The 19,302-nt window shown below is 41.5% G+C and overlaps 1 protein-coding gene across 4 annotated transcripts in view; it reads right to left on the reverse strand.

The window, feature by feature from the left end:
* Window positions 1-343: 343 nt before the first annotated feature.
* The window catches only part of ZC3H14 (zinc finger CCCH-type containing 14), a 47,214-nt gene continuing 28,255 nt past the window's right edge, over window positions 344-19,302 (reverse strand). For 2 of the 4 annotated variants that reach the window (XM_030558964.1, XM_030558967.1), the window contains exons 12-18: window positions 18,798-19,021; window positions 16,575-16,695; window positions 14,572-14,708; window positions 12,868-12,962; window positions 8,770-8,876; window positions 4,788-4,831; window positions 344-430 (exon numbers count right to left, since the gene is read on the reverse strand). In XM_030558964.1, the coding sequence (XP_030414824.1) occupies window positions 4,819-4,831; window positions 8,770-8,876; window positions 12,868-12,962; window positions 14,572-14,708; window positions 16,575-16,695; window positions 18,798-19,021 (697 nt within the window). In that variant the 3' untranslated portion in view covers window positions 344-430; window positions 4,788-4,818. Of the gene's footprint in view, window positions 431-1,569; window positions 4,832-5,129; window positions 5,412-8,769; window positions 8,877-12,867; window positions 12,963-14,571; window positions 14,709-16,574; window positions 16,696-18,797; window positions 19,022-19,302 lie in introns of those variants that run through there. The other 2 variants (XM_030558965.1, XM_030558966.1) reach the window with 2 other exon arrangements.

Here is a 19,302-nt window from a genome sequence, read left to right on the forward strand (position 1 = left end):
TTGAGTAACTGATCATATGCACCAATAAAGTCAGTATTTAGCTAGAACAAAAATCTTAACAATGAGCATAATCAGAAGTTGCTAGAGTTACCCTAATTACAGAAATCTGGTTAATGTTGGCTGATACCTGCACCACCTGAAAAACAGCACACGGCACCCAAATAACTATTTACATGCTGTAAGTGGATAGCAAGCCCTAACAGTATGGAAGGATGAGCTATTTGGTTTTAATATATACTGTTCTTACAGCGGCAAAGTGACATGTTTTCCTGTTTGATTTATCAGCATAGTAGATGCAGCAAACCTTAATTTTTGTCAAAAGCAAGTGGTTTTTGGTTAGAGTGTATACAATAGACAAATGTCTTGTTGCTAGCTTTGTTTTGGCTAGTGAGTGAATCATTCTGTGGCCTTCTTCCTGAATGTACCATGCCTAAACAAAGGGAAGAAAAAGATATTGCAGGTCACAATTTAAACTGCCATATTAGTCATAGTAACCAATTTGACTAAGCAGCCCTAGCTGTGTTCATGTATATGCTCTTTCATATCTGCAGACTTTCCTGCCTCTTGTCATCTGTTCTTTTTTCCCTAATGTTTACGGTTCCGTTCATTTTTACTTATCTGGATAAATATGTGAACATGCCAAAATTTACTATGCACTCTTTGTACCAATCCCTGTGGTATTGTCAGACCAAATCCTTTTCTTGATTTTGGTCCTCTTCAGCTTCTAGTCTTAAACCAAACTGGTCTTGAATGCCTGATTATTTAGGCGAAAGAAAACTGGGTGCATAATACGGAGCATGGCTGCAACACATCTGCTTACCAAATCATTCACAAATAAGTGAATACAATCTCAGCAGTTATTGAGGGGTTTTTTTTTGGTCACATCTGCTTGAGTTATCTATAGTAAAGCTTCTAATCAGGATTGGGCTCCCATTGTTATTATCAATGTAAAAAGAACTAGGAGGACGGAGTCCATCCCCCAACTATAAAAACGGGGGGGGGTGTGTGTGTGTGTGAGAGTTTGCAGAAATGGCATACAGTATACGAACATGGTAATGACAAGCAAAAGTTAATTCCACTTCTTTAATTATGGAGGATGTGCTGAAGGAAACAGCAGGAGGGAAAGAGTAAATAAGAACAATGGGGTGGGGAGAAAAGGAAATAGTAAGGAAGGAAAGGTGGAGAGTGAGGTTGCCAATGGAGTGACAAGCAGAAGGGGCAAGTGGTCAATGAGTTAAACCAGCAGATGAAAAATGTCCAGATTTCAAATTGAAAGAACTGGCAGCTGGTGTCGTTGGCAGTTAAGAGGCAGCTGCTAAGAAAGAGCCCCTCTGCTAGTTTGAGTGGAAGGTTACTGGGCTCTGCCCCACTCCTTTGTTCCTGGGGAAGTCACAGCTGCTCCCAAGGGGTACCTTGAGGCTTGGCAGAGCCTGCTTTACTACCCCTCCAGCCTGACTAAAAGGAATAAACAAATACATTGTTTTGCCCACAGCCCAAAACGGGGGTTATTTTAACTGGCCTAACCTGATAGTGTCCAGGTTTCATATTGCTGAATAACAGGGCTTTTTAAACTTTGGGTTTTTTCTACTAAAGAAAAGAATTGTGAAATTCCATAAGATGTTACATTGTGAAAATGGTACCCATGAGCTGCCTGCAGAAATTACAGTCTCTTAGGAGGGAGATGCACAAATCTCGCTAATGAGCTTGTACTCATTAGTTCATCTTTGAATTACTGACAAATTATATTGAGATGGGAGTTACGAGTGAGTACAAATCAGTAATTTAAGGATTCAAAAAGAAATTGCAGTGCTTTTGTGAGCAAGAAACAAATAACTCAGGAGAGAGTTTAAGGCATAAGTTAAAATAAATACACAAATGTGTAAAGGTATGGAAATTGAGTCACCCAAACAATCTCAACTCTGCCCTATAGTGACACTATGCAATAACCATACACTTACGATGAGTGCATAAATGTTTGTAGTCCTACATTTGATTAAACTGATTTTAAAGTCTTCCCCCTCGCCTCCCCCCAATGGTGGTACTAGAAGACAGAGTTAACATTTTGTGTGTCTTATCCATACCGTAACACATTTGGATTTCTCTTGTACTTAACCTAAATCTGAATTTCCTGGGTTTGTAATGCTTTTTTGGGGAATTGTTACAAGATTCCAGTAATGGTTTTATCTCTAAATTACTGATATATACTATTAATCTTATCTTTAATATAGAATAGTTCCTGGGAGTTTTATATTAGTTCAGCTGTCATAGAAGAGCACTAAACAAGAAACCCAAAGAGAATGTTGCTATTTTATATTTGTAAGGATTTGATGAGGGTGGTATCACCCTTAAATCTTCTAGGACCAGATTCACCAGATATTTTTGCTGTTAATCCCACACAAGAGCAGTGCAAAGCAACTGGAGTGTACTAGTCAATTTCTCCTAACACCTAAACTCCACGTTTCCCAGTATGCATCCATAAAGACATTTCCTTTATTCCTTCCCCCCGCAACTTCCCATGCACATCTCTCCAGAGTTTCCCATACCTGTTGAATCAATCTGGTGTAACAGGTAGTTCTTTAAAAGAAGTTTTAGGATTAGTGTTCATTTTCTGCCATTTTTCTTAATTAAAAGTTTCTCCTTCTGCAGGGGCTGATGAATATAAGAATTGCCTGCTTTCAAACTGGCAGCCCTCTAGTCTCACTGGGTCTGAGACTGTAGCAAAGATGCCCTCTTTTAAAATGGCCACTGCCTCCCATTGGTGGCCATTTTGAAAGAGGGCATATTTGCTAGGTAAGGGCACTTTCAGTCTCACTCCCATGAGGACAAAAGCAGCTAAGGCAGCTGTTTTGAAAGAGTCAAACTAATTAAGATTTATTTATAAATTCTCAAAAAAATCATTCTATGCCCAAAGGGGAAAATGCTGTAGTTTTGGGAGGACACACGGTATCTTCCTACGTAATAAAGTGGCTGCAGTCCTACTTTCAGTATAAGACTTAAAAACACAAAACTTAATGCTCAGCCATAACTATGGAACGGTGACAGGCACTTCTTACAGTTCGACAATTGTTTCAAACGTGTATTATATCCAGGACATGCTTGATTATTTTGAACTGTAGTAAATTCATTTTATAAAGAAACTCCAAGTGTCACCACTGACACAAACTGCATGATAAAGCTGGTTTACTACTCCTTTGTGAAATTCTTGGTGCTGTCGGATAATGCTTTCCATAGTTCTAGCCTATTTTTCCTTTACTGCTACTACTTGTCATAGTGTTGTGTTTTTTGGGCTTCGAATAGCTACTATAATTTTAACACGAACAAATAGTTGGTATTTGTGAGCACTGTTTAACTGTTTTTAGTTCATTTCTGAGTTTACAACATATACTAAGTAATGGAAAAGCTGCATTATTAATGCGTGAAGAAAGGTAAAATGTACATTTTATGTAAAGTTTTACATAAAAATAAGATCAAGACCACAGTAGTTATTTAAAATAATGTAAAATCAATCTAAATGGCACTCATTAGAAAAAATTCCCCTTAGATTAAAATTAATATTTTTTTGACTTTGTGGGTTGGTCACCTACTGTTTTTATTAGCGGAGCACATCAGCAGATTGCCTTATTCTAAACTTTGAGCAATAGGTGATAGACATCAAAGCCGTTGAAATTAGACCAGTGTAGGAATTAATCTGTTTTGCTGCCCTATCATGATTGATTCACTTTTGTCTCATACCCAAAAAGAAAAGATGCTTCTGAAAGGTGCAGCTAGCTAATGGATGTATTCGAAAATTCTGTTAAAAAAATTTCATTTGCAGTTTTACTTTTCATTTCGGGGACGGGAGAGAAGGGATGGAAATCAGTGTTTCGGTACTGTTCTTCATCCTATGCTCCTTTGCTCAATTGTCTAGGAAAATTTCTTACTGAAGTTCGTTAAGCTTAAAATCATTGATCCAGTTGTCTTTTTAGATTGTTTGTGTTTCATTATGGTGTCTGTCAGACAATCCCTCTTGCTTTAACCAAAAAATGTATTCTAAACTAGTCCAAAGGTATATGTTCATGTATTACTGTAATAAGGATCATGGTTTTAAGTGTGCTCCCATTTTGCTTTTGACCATGGCCATCTAATCCCTGTAATCATACAATACTGTAGGTTTTATGTTAATTTATGCAAAAATCTGAAGATTTTAAATTAAATATTTTAAAATAAGATTTTTTTTTAATTTGAATATGAACTAAACTTTGATTAATTTAAAATATTATTTGTGCAGATAAAATAATTTCCTGGAGTGTTAAATTTCAGAATTCAAGAATATATTTGTCACATTTGAGTTTAAAATATGTAGGTAACATTGTTTTCTGATATCTAATGTAAATAATTGTAAAAAAAATATCTTTTGTATATTTTTGTGAAAATGTGGTTCCCCAAAAGATACAAAAGATTTAATAAAAAAGTGCATTCATGTTATTGTTTAACAATTCATATAATTTGAACAGATGAATTACAGATTTTAAACTATTTCTACACAGTTACCATTTATATGGGTTTATCTTTGCTATATAAGTTACAGGTGCTCCCTGGAGGGAGATGATTACAACAGAGTATTTGCAGCAGTGTTGAGTGCTTGAAGAACAAGAAAATCTCTTGAGGATAGATTCAAGATGGTGCCTTCTCCCTACACTTATCCTTAAAATTGGATTTCCAGTTGAACTGCTTGGTAATTCAAAAACAGTGGAACAACTCACTTTATTTAAAAACAATTGCTTACTAATGCCTACTTTCCCTCTTACCTTTATCTTCTACTGTCAGATTATCAGGGGCCTATGTACTGTTCCTTGAATAAAAAGAAAAAAACAACAACTTTCCATCTGCACAAGAGAGTAGTTATTGTTGTACGCATCAGGTACTAAAAGTGGATGTGTGGGAACTGAAATCACTATTGCACTAAGGTGTCAATTTGACTGTGTGTGTATATTTGGAGAACACTAAGGCCATTTCCCCAAATAAAAATCATAATGACTATTTGCATTGGTGGAACAACCCTTATAAAACTATTCTAGTTAAAAAAAATCTTTGAGTGGCTCTACTCAATCTTTACGCAAAGAAAGAACAGACTAAACCGAACAGTAAAATACAAACCAAGTCTTGAAATTTTTAATGGAATTCAAAGTAAAAATTTTTCCCTCCAGATGTTCTCTTCAGAGTGAAAAAAAAAAAAAAAGTAAAACCAGCTATTAAACTTACAAATTTGGAAAATTAGAGACATTTCAAGTATGCAATAAATTTCATTTTATGAAAACTATATATATTCAAACTTCCAAAGGTGTGTGAAAGGTTTTGTAGTATCAGGATTTCCTCTCCATCAGCGTCCAAAGGCAGCAACTTTCATCCACAAATTGTATGATAATTATTCACTGGGAGGGGGGAAAACCACATAATTAACAAGCCTATTACCAGTTATAGATGATTTGACAAGTGTTGTCCTAGCCTCATAATGATTCAAGTATCAAGACTTCCATTTCAGGGGATATTAAATGGTGAGAAACGCTCAAGAGAGCCGAGCATTTAAAAGAACGGTGAACATTTTCAAACTTTGTGCTTAAAGTTAAGTTCCCAAATCTCTGTTTAGGCACCTTAATAAAGAGCCTGATTTTCAGCTATTTTGAGCGTCTGCAACTTCCACTGACTTCAGTTTCCAAAACCTGCAGCTGTTGCTGACACCGCAGGATTTAATCCTAACAGTACTGGCATATAAAGAGATGCAGATTAATTATAGAGATTTTTCTTAATGGGTTTTACAACATGGGATAGCAAATATAAGTTACCAATTAAGTATGAAGAGCAGAAACAAATTACAAGTACTATTCACCTTCAACCAATTACTTACATATTTCTTTCTGTATATTATGCAAGTTCTGCTAATAATTTTATCAACAGCAATCTTAAACTTTCATATAAAACAAGAAACACTCAAGCATTTACTCTCAACACAAGCTATTTTAACTTTAAACACTGGCTATTTTATACTACATTTTGTAATCTTTCCCTCTAAGCCAAAATTTTTACAGGCAAATAAATTCCCCTCACGTGGATATTTTCAGAATAAACTGTACCATTTTCTTAAAAAGCCAATGATACCTAGGACGCTGGTTAATTCCCACAGCATTTTGTAGAGACTAATCAGTGATAGCAAGAAGGCTGTTTTGCTATGATACGAGGAACACTAAAAGGAGCAAGCAGACCTGATCTGAGAAGTGGGGTGTCATGTACCATGACATGAGACCAGGAACAAGGAAGAACAGATGTGCAGCTTACAGTCTGACTCAAAGGAGCGCAATGCACTCTACTTAGGCCTGGTCTACACTATGCGTTTAAACAGATTTTAGCAGCGTTAAACCGATTTAACACTGTACCCGTCCATACTATGAGGCCCTTTATTTCGATATTAAGGGCTCTTTAAATCAGTTTCTGTACTCCTCCCTGACGAGAGGAGTAGCGCTAAAATCAGTATTACCATATCGGATTAGGGTTAGTGTGGCCGCAAATCAACGGTATTGGCCTCCGGGCGGTATCCCACAGTGCACCACTGTGACCACTCTGGACAGCAATCTGAACTCGGATGCAGTGGCCAGGTAAACAGGAAAAGCCCCGCGAAATTTTGATTTTCATTTCCTGTTTGCCCAGCGTGGAGCTCTGATCAGCACGTGTGGCAATGCAGTCCCAAATCCAAAAAGAGCTCCAGCATGGACCATACGGGAGATACTGGATCTAATCGCTGTATGGGGAAACAAATCTGTTCTATCAGAGCGCCGTTACAGAAGACGAAATGCCAAAGCGTTTGAAAAAAAAATCTACAGGCTACACAGTGCTGCGTGACAAGCGTAACGGGAAGCCAGAGACTCAAATGGACGCTCATGGAGGGAGGGAGGGGGTACTGAGGACTCCAGCTATCCCACAGTCCACAGCAGTCTCCGAAAAGTATTTGCATTCTTGGCTGAGCTCCCAATGCCTGTAGGTTCAAACACATTGTCCGGCGTGATTCAGGGAATAGCTCGTCAATTTACCCCCCCGTGAAAGAAAAGGGAAAGAAATCGTTTCTTGACTTCTTTCAGTGTCACCCTATGTCTACTGAATGCTGCTGGTAGACACGATGCTGCAGCAGTGAAGAGCAGTATCCACTCCTCTCCCCTGTACAGTAGGACTGGTAGCCGTCCTTGTTATCAACCCATGAGTGCTCCTGGCTGGCTTCAGATGAGGCTGGCCAGGGACACCTGGGTGAAAACAGGAATGATTCTCGGTCATTCCCAATAGATGGTACAGAACGGCTGGTAACCTTCCTCATCATAGCAACTGGGGGCTGAGCTCCATCAGCCCCCTCCCTTTCCTGCGTAAAGAAAAGATTCTGGACTATCATAGCAGCGGGATGCTGGGCTTCTCTCCCCCGCACCGCTTAATGTCCTGCCTGGACTGTCATAGCACCGGGAGGCTGCCTCCCCCTCATTTTATCTCACTAACAAGTCACTGTTTCTTATTCCTGCATTCTTTATAACTTCATGACACAAATGGGGGGGACACTGCCACGGTAGCCCCGGAAGGTTGGGGGAGGAGGAAAGCAATGGGTGGGGTTTTTGCAGGGGCACCCCCCGTGAATGGCATGTAGCTCATCATTTCTGCGGGATCTGACATGGAGCAGCTGTGCTCTCTGATGTACTAGAGAACGAGTGTACTTGCCCCATATTCTAGGCAGGATTGACTCTACTTTTAGAAACCATAAAGGAGGGATTGACTCGAGGAGTCATTCCCATTTCTGCCTTTGCGCCCCCGGCCGATCTCAGCCAGGGGCACCCATGATAGCAGTAGACAGTACAGAAGGATAGATAACCGTCATCTCGTTGCCAATTTACACCGGCAGCAGATGGTACAGAACAACTGATAACTGTCTCTGCTATCATGCAAAAGCAAATGAATGCTGCTGTGTAGCACCGGAGTATCGCCTCTGTCCGCGGCATCCAGTACACATACGGTGACTGTAAAAAAAAAAAGCTGAACGGGCTCCATGGTTGTCATGCTATGGTGTCTGCCAGGGCAATCCAAGGAAAAAGGGCGCAAAATGATTGTCTGCCGTTGCTTTCCCAGAGGAAGGAATGACTGACGACATTTACCCAGAACCACCCATGACAATGATTTTTGCCCCATCAGCCACTGGGCTCTCAACCCAGCATTTTAAGGGGCGGGGGAGACTGCGGGAACTATGGGATAGCTACGGAATAGCTACCCACAGTGCAACACTCCGGAAATCGACGGTAGCCTCGGACCATGGACGCACACCGCCGAATTAATGTACTTAGTGTGGCCGCGTGCACTCGACTTCATGCAATCTGTTTTATAAAACGGGTTTATGTAAAATCAGAATAATCCCGTAGTGTAGACGTACCCTTAGTCTTTGGGCACAGGCCTGGAACCTTGTTTGCTCTATGCCACGCCCTCACTGCAGACCTCTTATTTTTCTCATTTCTAAGGGTTGAGTTAGTAACTGTTTAAGTCACTGTTCAAAACAATAAATACAGAGTTCTGGTTCAAAGACAGATTAGTCTTTGACCATTGCTACACAACAGGATTGTGAAATAATTACCAATCTTAGGCCCTAACCCAACAAACATTTATGCATACATGCAACAGGGCTACTCACGTAAGTAAATTTACACATGTGTATATGTATTCAGATGATCAGGGCCTTAAAAGCTAACCATGGTGAAAGATTGCTTAGATTACCTGGTTTGAGTTCGAGTCCATTTCAAGGCATGACGTGGAGGTACAGCAATAGTGGGATGGTAGAATGGGCAGTCTGGTCTTGTACACTGGGTGTTAAATCTACAGTGCTAAAATTAATTCAGAGAAGACTGATTAAAGTTAGCGCTCCTAAAGCCACAAACAAGATATCTTGGCACATTTTATACACGAGTACTTATTACTGTATAGTCCAAAATACCTGATGGGCAATAATGGGTCAATAATTTTTAAAATTAATAGCAGTGTCAATTGAATCCACTAATGGCAGGGGTCCTGTTTTCTATAAGGAAATGTTCTATCAACAGGATATTTAATAACTGACCATGAAATTATAAAAATGCAAACAAAAATGTACTAAAAAAAACAAACTGAAGACTGCTAAGTTGACTGGCACTTGGGAGATTCATTGTTTTAGAGGTGGAAAAAAATCATCTGCTGAAATGGCAAATGTATTCTCCGTGTTGTAAACAAAAGAAACCAATTTTATAATTTTCTCATACTACTGATCCTGAATGCCCTGAAGGAAACAAAATTCTCTTAGCAATATACTGAGTGCTGGAGACTTGTGATTAATACATTTAAGAATCCATTATTCCTCATTCACATCCAATCCCCTTGTCTCAGGGTCCCATGTTGCATCCTGTTTCAAGGGCTCTAAAGTTTAAGGTGTGTATAGTAAAAGCCAAACTCACTAGGTTTTTGTCTCTAGTCTATCCTTCACTATGTTAGTATTGTAAAGGTGTGGCGTCAAAAGATTTACTACAGATACTGGGATTTCTCCTCTCCACGGCGCACTGCAGCAGTGAATTTTCTTCTACAGCCTTCCCGTCATTCCTCCTCACAGGAAGAGTTTAGATAAGGGGTTAGAGTTTTGAGTATTGCAAGAATCACAAGTCCTTGTTACAAAGTCACTAAGGCAATTCATCAGTGGAATTACAGTTAGCTACTAGACCTATGCTACCATATATGGAAGAGCAGCAAGAATTTATCTGCAATGACGAAAAAATACGTTGTTAGATGATTTTACCTTCTACTTTTCATCTCGCTAGTGACTTGTAAAATTACATTACTGTCCTGGAAAACAGTATTTCTTGGGACCGTCAGTTATATAGAAGAGATTCAATCACATCATTGCCTTCTAAATCTCGCTCTCTTCTTTCACAATGATAAAGCAGCAATTACAGACCAAAAGCGAATCATTATTCAATTTAAATGAGGGTATTTCCCTTCTTTCATCATGTTCCAGACTGATTTCTGAAAAAGATCTCAGGCACTATCTCACTGTTGACATAGCGATTACATTTTGTCTAGACAGAAAGTAAGAGTTTAGGAAATGTATTGTAATGTATTTCTTAATCAGATCCTAGAAAGTACTCTAAGGCTGCTAAGGGTGTATCTACACAACAATGGAAGCCTAGGGTTAGTGGGACTTGAGTCAGCTGACGTGTCAGGGAACCCTGGGCTTGTGCATCTATACTGCATTTTAACTCTAGGTTAAGGATGTTCTGACTTGTTTTACCCTAGGGCTCTGGCATCCATACTGCACTGCACAGACCTGAATCGAAATAACCCTTCTTAGTGCCAACTACATCGGTCTCAAGTCTAGCCCTATGAATGTGTTATTCTGTGAGGAAACTACTGCCCACCCTGTTTCCTAACTGTGACAGTGCTGTTGATGAGACTCAGGGGCCCATACGGAGCACGAGTTGCATCACTGGTGCCTTTGGTGGCTGCCTCAGTAGAATGAGTGCAGTTTGAGAAGACTTTATACTGATCTATCATCTAACCTGTGATTTGGGCTCCAGCTTCAGAGTGAGCCACAGTGGCAGGAAAATGCCTTTGTGCACTTGCTCTGAGGATAATTAGGGCATCAGTTTCCAGGGCTGTCAAACTATTAAAATGAAACTTGGCAATTCCTCATTTTTCAAATGGGATGTTCAATGAAGGTGTTTTGTTTGGTTGGAAGTTTGACAGAAAATGGTGGTTTCAGAGGAAAAACACACACACGTCCATGCGTGGCTACTGCCGCTGCAGGGCAGTGAAGTGCATCCCCAAGGCTTGGGGTGCATTGTGCTCCAGCACCTCCCAAGGATCTCTTATCCCTGCTCCGTTCATATCCTGGGAGGCAGGGATGTGAACCCCAGGGGGCTGTGGGCAAGTTTTGGGGCTGGCTCCCGCTCACTCCTCTGACAGTGCACACAGCCCAGTAGCCTCTGCAGATGCAGCCCTAGGGAGAGGGGGAGCTGAGAACTGAGTGAGACCAAGCGGCTGCCCTGAAGGGATAGGGAACGGTAGAGCTCCCAGCTCAGCACAGCCGGGAGATGGATGACCCCAACAGCCTAGCAGTTGGGAGCTGCCTCCCACCTGTCAGCTTTTCTCCCTACTCCGGGCAAGTCTGTGCAAGGAGGAGCTGGAGCTGCAGGAGGGTGCAGGAAGGTTTAGGGGCTTTCTCCCACTCGCTGCCCAGGCACCCTGCACATGCACCCACAGAGGGGGCTAGAAAGCAGAGACCAGAAGCTGCCCTGCAGGGAGGGGGAGCAGATGAGGTGTTGGGGGTCATCTCCCCTGGCCATGCTGAACCAGGATCTCTACTGCTCCCCCTCCCTGCAAAGCAGCCACTTAGTCCCTGCTCTGCTCTCTGGCCCACTCCCAGCCCCACCCCTGCTCCCCATGGGAGCAGCAAAATTTGGCTGTGCTCTTGTGACCCAGAAGGAGTTCTCCGCAAAAATCTTCTTCTGACTGGTCTCCATTGAAAACCCTGCAGGATCCCTGATAGTGTGCTTGGAGACCAGTATTCGGCAGACAATGGGTTAACACTGATCTGGCCTGCTTCTGTTTGCAGTATACTGCAACACAGACTGTGGGCATAGAGGACTAAGGAAGTTGTCTCAAGGAACCCTGGGATACATCCAGGACCTGAGTCAATCCTGGGTCACATGCACACATGAAAGCAATAGGGCTTGGACCCTAGGTCCCAACTTAACATGGGCTCAGACCCTCCAGTCCTGCAGGGTCCTGGGCTCCTAAGTTCGAGCCCTAGGTTAGCACAATTGGTTTGTGGATGCGAGGGGGGTTAGGCTTGAGTCCAGGTTCAAGCCTGGGTTTCCATTGCTGTGTAGACATACCCTAAAAGAAAGACTGCTCACGAAATCGCCACATGTATCAAACGTGATTCTCATAACAAAAGAAGATTCCCTGTCCACCTTCAGTCAAAATTCATAGCACAAAGGCTACAGCTTCCTCTTATAGCGAACACGAAGAGCCGCAAGAAAATCTCTAATGTAAAGAAACACAATCCACAATTAAAGGCAGCCTTTCCTTTCTTCTCTTCCTTTGCTGGCTATCTTTACCAAGCCGATCACATCTTTCTCTGGACATACCCTCAATATAAACTTTTAAGTGTGGCCATTTCTGGATGCTATATCCTCAATGGGATAATCATCTAGCTGTGCATATTCTAAGCCAACTCTATGACCCCAGCTGCAGGAAAAGTGAAATCCCAAGTCACCATTTATTGTGTGCTCTCCCCATGATATCATAGAATATCAGGGTTGGAAGGGACCTCAGGAAGTCAACTAGTCCAAACCCCTGCTCAAAGCAGGACTAATCCCCAGACAGATTTTTGCCCCAGATCCCTAAATGCCCCCTCAAGGGCTGAACTCAGAACCCTGGGTTTAGCAGGCCAATGCTCAAACCACTGAGTGATCCCTCCCCCTCCTATGTTCCAATCATTCCTCATAAGCAGAAGAGTTTGGATTAGTGGTTAGCTATGAGCTGACACTGAAAACATACCACAGTGCCAACTGACTCACTGGGGCCAGTCTGATGTAACTGAACAAGTCTGATATTTAGCATTTTCTACAGTTTTACTAGACCACCAAAAAGAGTTTAGGAAAGATCATTCAGAAATGTACAACTATAAATAAGTGCTTTTCTGTCTCTCATTTTCAAGCTATAAATTGATTTCGTTTCAGATACAAATTATAGAAGCATTTCTGAGGATTGTCTCATAAAACACAGTGACGCAATGTAACATTTTTCAGATTTCCTTCTATAGAAGTGTTAACAGACACTTCTTACTTTTGGATGATAAAATGGACATTCCATTTTCTTACAAGCAGGGAAAAATCTGCAGAGCTGACTGTTGGAGATTGCTGGTGGTGCTTGTAGTGGTGCTGTTAGAAAAAGAACAAGAGTATTGTATGGATCAAAACAATTCCATTTTCTCAGCAAGTAATATTTTGTATTTCCAGAGTTCATTTAGTCTGAGGATCTCAAATCACATTGCAAACAATTAAACCTTGTAATAGCCCTGTGAAATATGTAAGATATATCAGGATTATGTCACCCAGCAATTAAAAGCTGCTGATTCTGGGATGGAACATGGACACTATTTAGCCCCACAAACAGAAGCACTTCAACAGTTCAGGACAAAAAATGCAGAATATTGCTTCCAACAAACTTCAGGGGAATTTAGGCAGACAAAGAGGTTCAAATCTTGCATTCAGGCTGCAAAGAGCCTGTTAATTTTCAAATTAAATAGGACTGGGACATAACACCTCGGTGGGGCTCTTCCCAGGAACATATAGGAGTGCATGAAGTGGTATAGGTCAGGTGTGGTCAACCTGTGGCTCCTGAGCTGCATGCAGCTCTTCAGAGGTTAATATGTGGCTCCTTGCATAGATGCTGACTCCAAGGCTGATGCTACAGATGCTAACTTTCCAACGTGCTGTGGGGGGCTCACTGCTCAACCACCAGCTCTGTCCCAGGTTCTGCCACCACTCCATCTCTTCCCCTGAGCCTGCCCTCCCCACCAGAGCCTCCTGCGCACTGCAAAACAGCTGATTGTGGCAGGCAGGAGGATGGAGTGGGAGGCGCTGATTGGCAGGGCTGCCGGTGGGTGGGAGGCACTGGGGGCCGGGGGGGGGGTAGCAGATGGGGGGCTGCTGACATATTACTGTGACTCTTTGGCAATGTTTATTTGTAAATTCTGGCTCCTTTTCAGGCTCAGGTTGGCCACCCCTGGTATAGGTGATCAGTATGCAGGACTCTACCCTGACACAATAATGAAACCACACCTCGCTGTGATGTCAGGAAGCACTAAGCCACTGGAGATGTGGTCTTTTGGGTGTGGTTTAAAGGCTCTCTTACCACATTGTTTGTTATGGGGGTAGGAATTTAACCCCTATGTTTCTGGCAAATTCCAACTCAAATAACTGCATTTAGCTGACTTGATGGAAATTAGGTTAGCATTTCTTTACTAAAGGATAGGCTCCCTGTTTTAATGAGTGAAAGATAAAAACGATCACAATCATGTAAAATTACAAGACAGAAAGCAGACTTCCAGAAACGTGCGCCTTTAATTTGTGTTTTCACATCAAAAGATCATTCTTGTTCTAATACAGATTCAATCTGTGAACAGTTTAGGTCCATTTGTTCTTACAGAACTGGCTATTTACCTGATCCATTCAGAAGTGATAGGCTATTTCTGTGTGCCACCACCTCTGCCCCATGCTACTCCCTTTGCAGCGAATGAGAGTTGCTGGTATGCAGCACTTACACAGAGGAGCTGAGAGATTTGACATTCATAACAGATTTTGCAGGTATATCAACTCCCATCTTAATGCCCATGGGATAACAGAAGTGAGGGGAATGTCGACTTTCATACAGATACATTTTTCCTCTTAGATATCATCAAATCAGATTCTGTGGGTTAGCTCCAATTCCTCACATGCACTATTCCCTTCCTCACAAATTCACAGTAAACTAGCAAAGACTGCTCACCTGGTTTGGGAGGCGGCAATGGGATTCGTCGGCTGGCGTGAGTGTAAGGGCAGTCTGACTTAGTACACTTTGCATCGTATTTACAGTTGGGGTGGATAAACAGGCACTTATCAGCAAATTTGCAACTGGGAAAGACTCTGGGGGGAAAAAACCCAAACCAGTTATTTGAACCATATTCCATGCAGCAGCTAGTGCACACCTGCTCCAGGGCAAACTAGTTCCCGCAGATCAGATACGGGCTGAGCCACAGCACCCAGAAAGAGAGTGAATTCATTTTGCAGAAGGTGGTATTTCCAAATAAGGATCAGATGATGTCAGGCTGTAATTCAAAATGAACTCTTTCAACAAGACAACACCAAGGCTGATGAATCCCAAGTCTGATAATACCTGCTATCTAAAAACAGCACCAGTATATCCCCAACAGCAGAGTTAAGGCAGTTAGATTTAAAACCGCAGCTGAAAGGCTACGCAAACCAGACAAAACATGTCCAAGATTCAGCTTCTGAGCTCCCACTGCAGGAACACCACAAGCTGTACATGCCCCAGGAGAATCATTTTCACTGGGTACTAAACACTTGAACCCAACAATGTTCCCTTTTCAATCTCAGTTTTAGGGTGACAAAAGAACTAGTATTCTGATCTCATGTGAATTTTCTTTTCAGAATTATTGTGGAATGGAACCACTTGTGTTTGTCTACCAGAAATTCAGAGGTATAGAGTGGCATAAGTTACAATGTATCATTGCCTTTTGGAGAAATGAGAGAAGCGGCCATAAACGCCTCCCAAAATATTATCTCATTCATTTGTGAGACAAAGTAGTGCAAACCACAAAGAATACCACCATTCACAAAGCAAGTGCACTTACTATACAACCCTGAATCACTGTATCTACTGTACTAAGTAAAAATACAGGGGCTATTCTCTTTTACAGTACTATGGTCTTTGACTAATTTCAGACTGAGAATCTGCTTTCCCAGTCACAGATTCATAGATTAAGGGACCACTGTGATCATCTGGTCAGAGATGAACTGAATCAATCAGCATCAAGGTGTGAATTTTATTCTCCACTCCCTCACTGTAGGATAGAGGGTGGGGAAAGCAAGGGCTTCATGACCTATCAGCTAACCCTGTATCAGAAAGATTCACCTTGTGGAATGAACTCCACAACAGTGTACACTCTCTTAGGTGGACCATGCCTGTTTCACTGTGATGTGGTTCTGTTTCCCTTCTTCTGACAGCAGCTGGTAAAGCTAAGTGCCTGCCTGATGCACAAAAATCCAGGAGGACAACAGCAAGAGAGTTATTCTGGACAATCACTGCCAGTTGAAGAAGAGTCAATAACACAATAAAATCTTCAGGATGACTCCTCTAAATCTTTGCTTTTAAGCCAAAAAGCAGTGTACCACCATATACATGGGAGCACCTGTGCTCAGAACTCTGGGGACACCTAGCTGAGGTGTCTTGGGCTTGCTCTACTACACTACAGCCTTATGTCAGTATGACTACATCACTCAGGGAGTGAAACAATTATACCCATCTAAGCCTGGTACAGACCACGCTATGTCTACAGGAGGGCTTCTCCCCTCAACACAGCTACTGCTGCTCATCCGGGCTACAGTAACTAAGTCAATGGGAGAGCATCTGCACTTAGCAGCGCTGTGGCTGTGCTGCTGTAAGCGCTGTAGTGCAGATGTAGCCTCTGACAGTACACTCCCAGCTCTCCTATAAAGAGGTCAGACAAACAGCATCCTGCACGGTGGGGAAAGCTCTCTCCCGCAGGAGATCAGACATGACTCTGCTGATTGTAAATACCACTAAATTCTGCCACATGGTGAAAGAGAGGAAAGCTGGAGAGAGGAAGTTACATTTACGAAGCAATGTTCAACTCCCATCTCCCACCATGAAACATGTAAATTGAGTAACAGATGTGAAATAACTAACACGGCATTTAGAGCCCAGAAGGACAAAGAAGATCAGATGTCATCGAGTTCTGTAGCACTTACTTGCATGGTAATGTGGGGTGGTGGTATGCACATTCATCTCCATTTTTACAGGCAGGCCAGTACTTGCAACGCTCAAGCACTTTCTCTTGTTTCTGCAGCACAGTCAATTCCTCCATCTCCACTGTGGGGGAGAAATGACACAGGGACTTTTTTTTTTTTATTACATGTGCAGTTTGGTTTATGAAGCAGACCACCCTTTAAATTCAGTATGTTCCCTGCACAGACTGCTTTCTCACCAACATATGATAAGCTTTTATACAAAAATTGAAATCTCTCAAGGCTTCAGATCATCTGAACATACACAGAGTTTAATCAACCTCTAACTAGAGTGGAGAGTGTTAGCTGGTAAAAGCTGCAATACTTTATTTAGTGCGTTAATTTCTCAATTACAAAGTGATCAAAACAAGTGTGAACTTGACATGCAGTAAAATGCGCTACACAAGACTGTCCCTGCTAAATCCTTATTATCCTCTTAAAATGACTAAAAACATCCCAGGGTTGGGTATTTATCGTCTTTCAAGGACTTAAAGATCATCCAATGAGCTCAGTTTACTAGTAAAAGAAATGGTTTTCTGCCAGATATGCAAACACAAACTGGATCCTTCCTTACTCTGAATGGACTAAGAAAAAGATTCTGCAACTGAAACTTCACTAACTGTTCTGTTGATGCATGTGTCAGAATAAAATCTCCCTTTCTCATGGATAGTTTTGGCTTTGGGAGACAATCATGAAAAAGCAGCATTAAGAAGTTACTTCTGACATGGCACTCAGCAGATAGGACTCTTTATTAACAGGGCAAGCTGAACTGTTGAGTAAGAAGATGCAACTTTCATACAATCACTTTGTTGACAATCATTGCATTTTAATCACTTCTTGGTTTCCCTCCTGCAATTCCCTTCTTCAGTTGTTCTTAAATCTCTACCCTGTCCAGTTCTGAGGATTCAGAAACCAGAATAGGATTGCCCTAGAAAACAGGACCCTATCCCTCATTCTCTGGCACCTTCACTGGGTTCTTAACTATCCATATGCAATTCAAAATTCACACCAATATCCCTATCCATCCTCACTAGTAGCAATCATGTATCCGATTCACATCCCTTCAAAACTGAGTGGTATTGCCCCATCTGAAACGCTATCTTCTCCAAGCTGCTTCACATCCTTGCTCCAATTCTACAATTTACTCCCTTGCTTAGCTTTATGTGCTGTGAGCAGTCCCACTGAAGCAAACTAAGCAGCACATAAAGCTAAGCATGCAAGCAAGCATTTGCAGGATCAGAGTCTAAATCTCTCTATTAAAGAAACTTTCTGAAACTGTCCTTTAAAAAGACCTATAGGCATTTCACTGATTTAGGGCCTGATCCAGTGAATGGAGTTGAGGGCACTCAGCATAGTACCTAGCCCTGAGTTTCTTATATACACATTCAGGAAATTTTAATGCATTGTTATTATCTGAGGAACTGACATTCTCGTACTACAAATGGAAATCCTGAATGTAATTGTGGCCTCAAACCAGCGAGTGTTTAAGGAGCCCAAGAGAAAGGAAAATCCACATTTTAAAGTTGAGTTTTACTTTGCATTCAGAAATCAAATCAACATTTCAAAAGGAGAGTTCTAAACAACTTAAAAGAGGCCAATGTTCTAAATTCCTGGACAGGTATTCTGAATGTATAAGATATTAAGAAAACCACAGTGATCACAGGTAAAGTGTCTTCTATTTTGAAAGATTCTACCAATTTGAAAGACTGTCTTTATCATTAAAAACAGCTTTTGAAATTAACAAATCTGGCCAGAAAGATCATGGTTACCACCACAACCTGGAACATTTCCAATCGCTCAACACAATTTAATAAGGTGCATCTCAGAACATACTGTCCTGCATGGGGCCAATCATGCAGCAAGTAAGGGGAATGATGGCTCTTTATGACACGTAAAAGTTCACTGAAGTTTAAAAGAAACCACTTATCTAATTTTATTGACACATAAAGCTGTGTGGAGAAAAATTTCAGCTACTGCTCTTGGTCAGCAGGTTAAACAGCCCTATCCTCTTAAAATGCTGAACTTTCACTTTTGTGCTCTCGTTACACCCTGAACAAATAATACAAAAACAAGTGCAAGGAGTGATGTTTAAGGCTGGTAGGCTTGAGAGTTCTCCCAAGTACGAAAGCCCCACATCAAAATGAACCTAACTCTAATATGAAGGCCCTGTTGGCTAGGATAATTTACCATAAGGGCTCTCCAGCTGCCTGCTTATAACCTGCATCTGCTGTGCTTGAAAGCTTTTTAATCCCTTGTTTGCAGCTGCATTTTGGGTAACTGGCTTTACTCCTTCAGTTATACAGCTCTCCTCCTCTTCTTGATCAGAGATGTACCCTGGTGGGCTGGGCACACCATCCAGTGTCACAATGAATTTGGGACTAGCAGGCTTTTCTGGTTGTGCAAGCTGCTCTCTAAAAAACAGAAGAAAACACAAGGTAAAAATCACAGGGAACTGAACTCTAAGAAATCGAAGTAAAGCCAGTTGTACTGATACCAACAGAACTGTAAGAATGAGTCCAAAGAGCAAGGTACAAGGAGCGTCTCAATATCCAGGATTGGGGGGCGGGGGAGTGTTCTGTGGGGGGGTGGGCCAACAATAATCACTCTCTTCAAATATCAACATTCCTTATTGCATCACTGACACACCAAAAAGAACAAGAATCTACACCTACAGAGAGTAGTAAATTTCAAC

The sequence above is a fragment of the Gopherus evgoodei genome, chromosome 4 (genome assembly GCF_007399415.2).
Source record: "Gopherus evgoodei ecotype Sinaloan lineage chromosome 4, rGopEvg1_v1.p, whole genome shotgun sequence".
In the NCBI taxonomy this organism is placed as follows: Eukaryota; Metazoa; Chordata; order Testudines; family Testudinidae; genus Gopherus; species Gopherus evgoodei.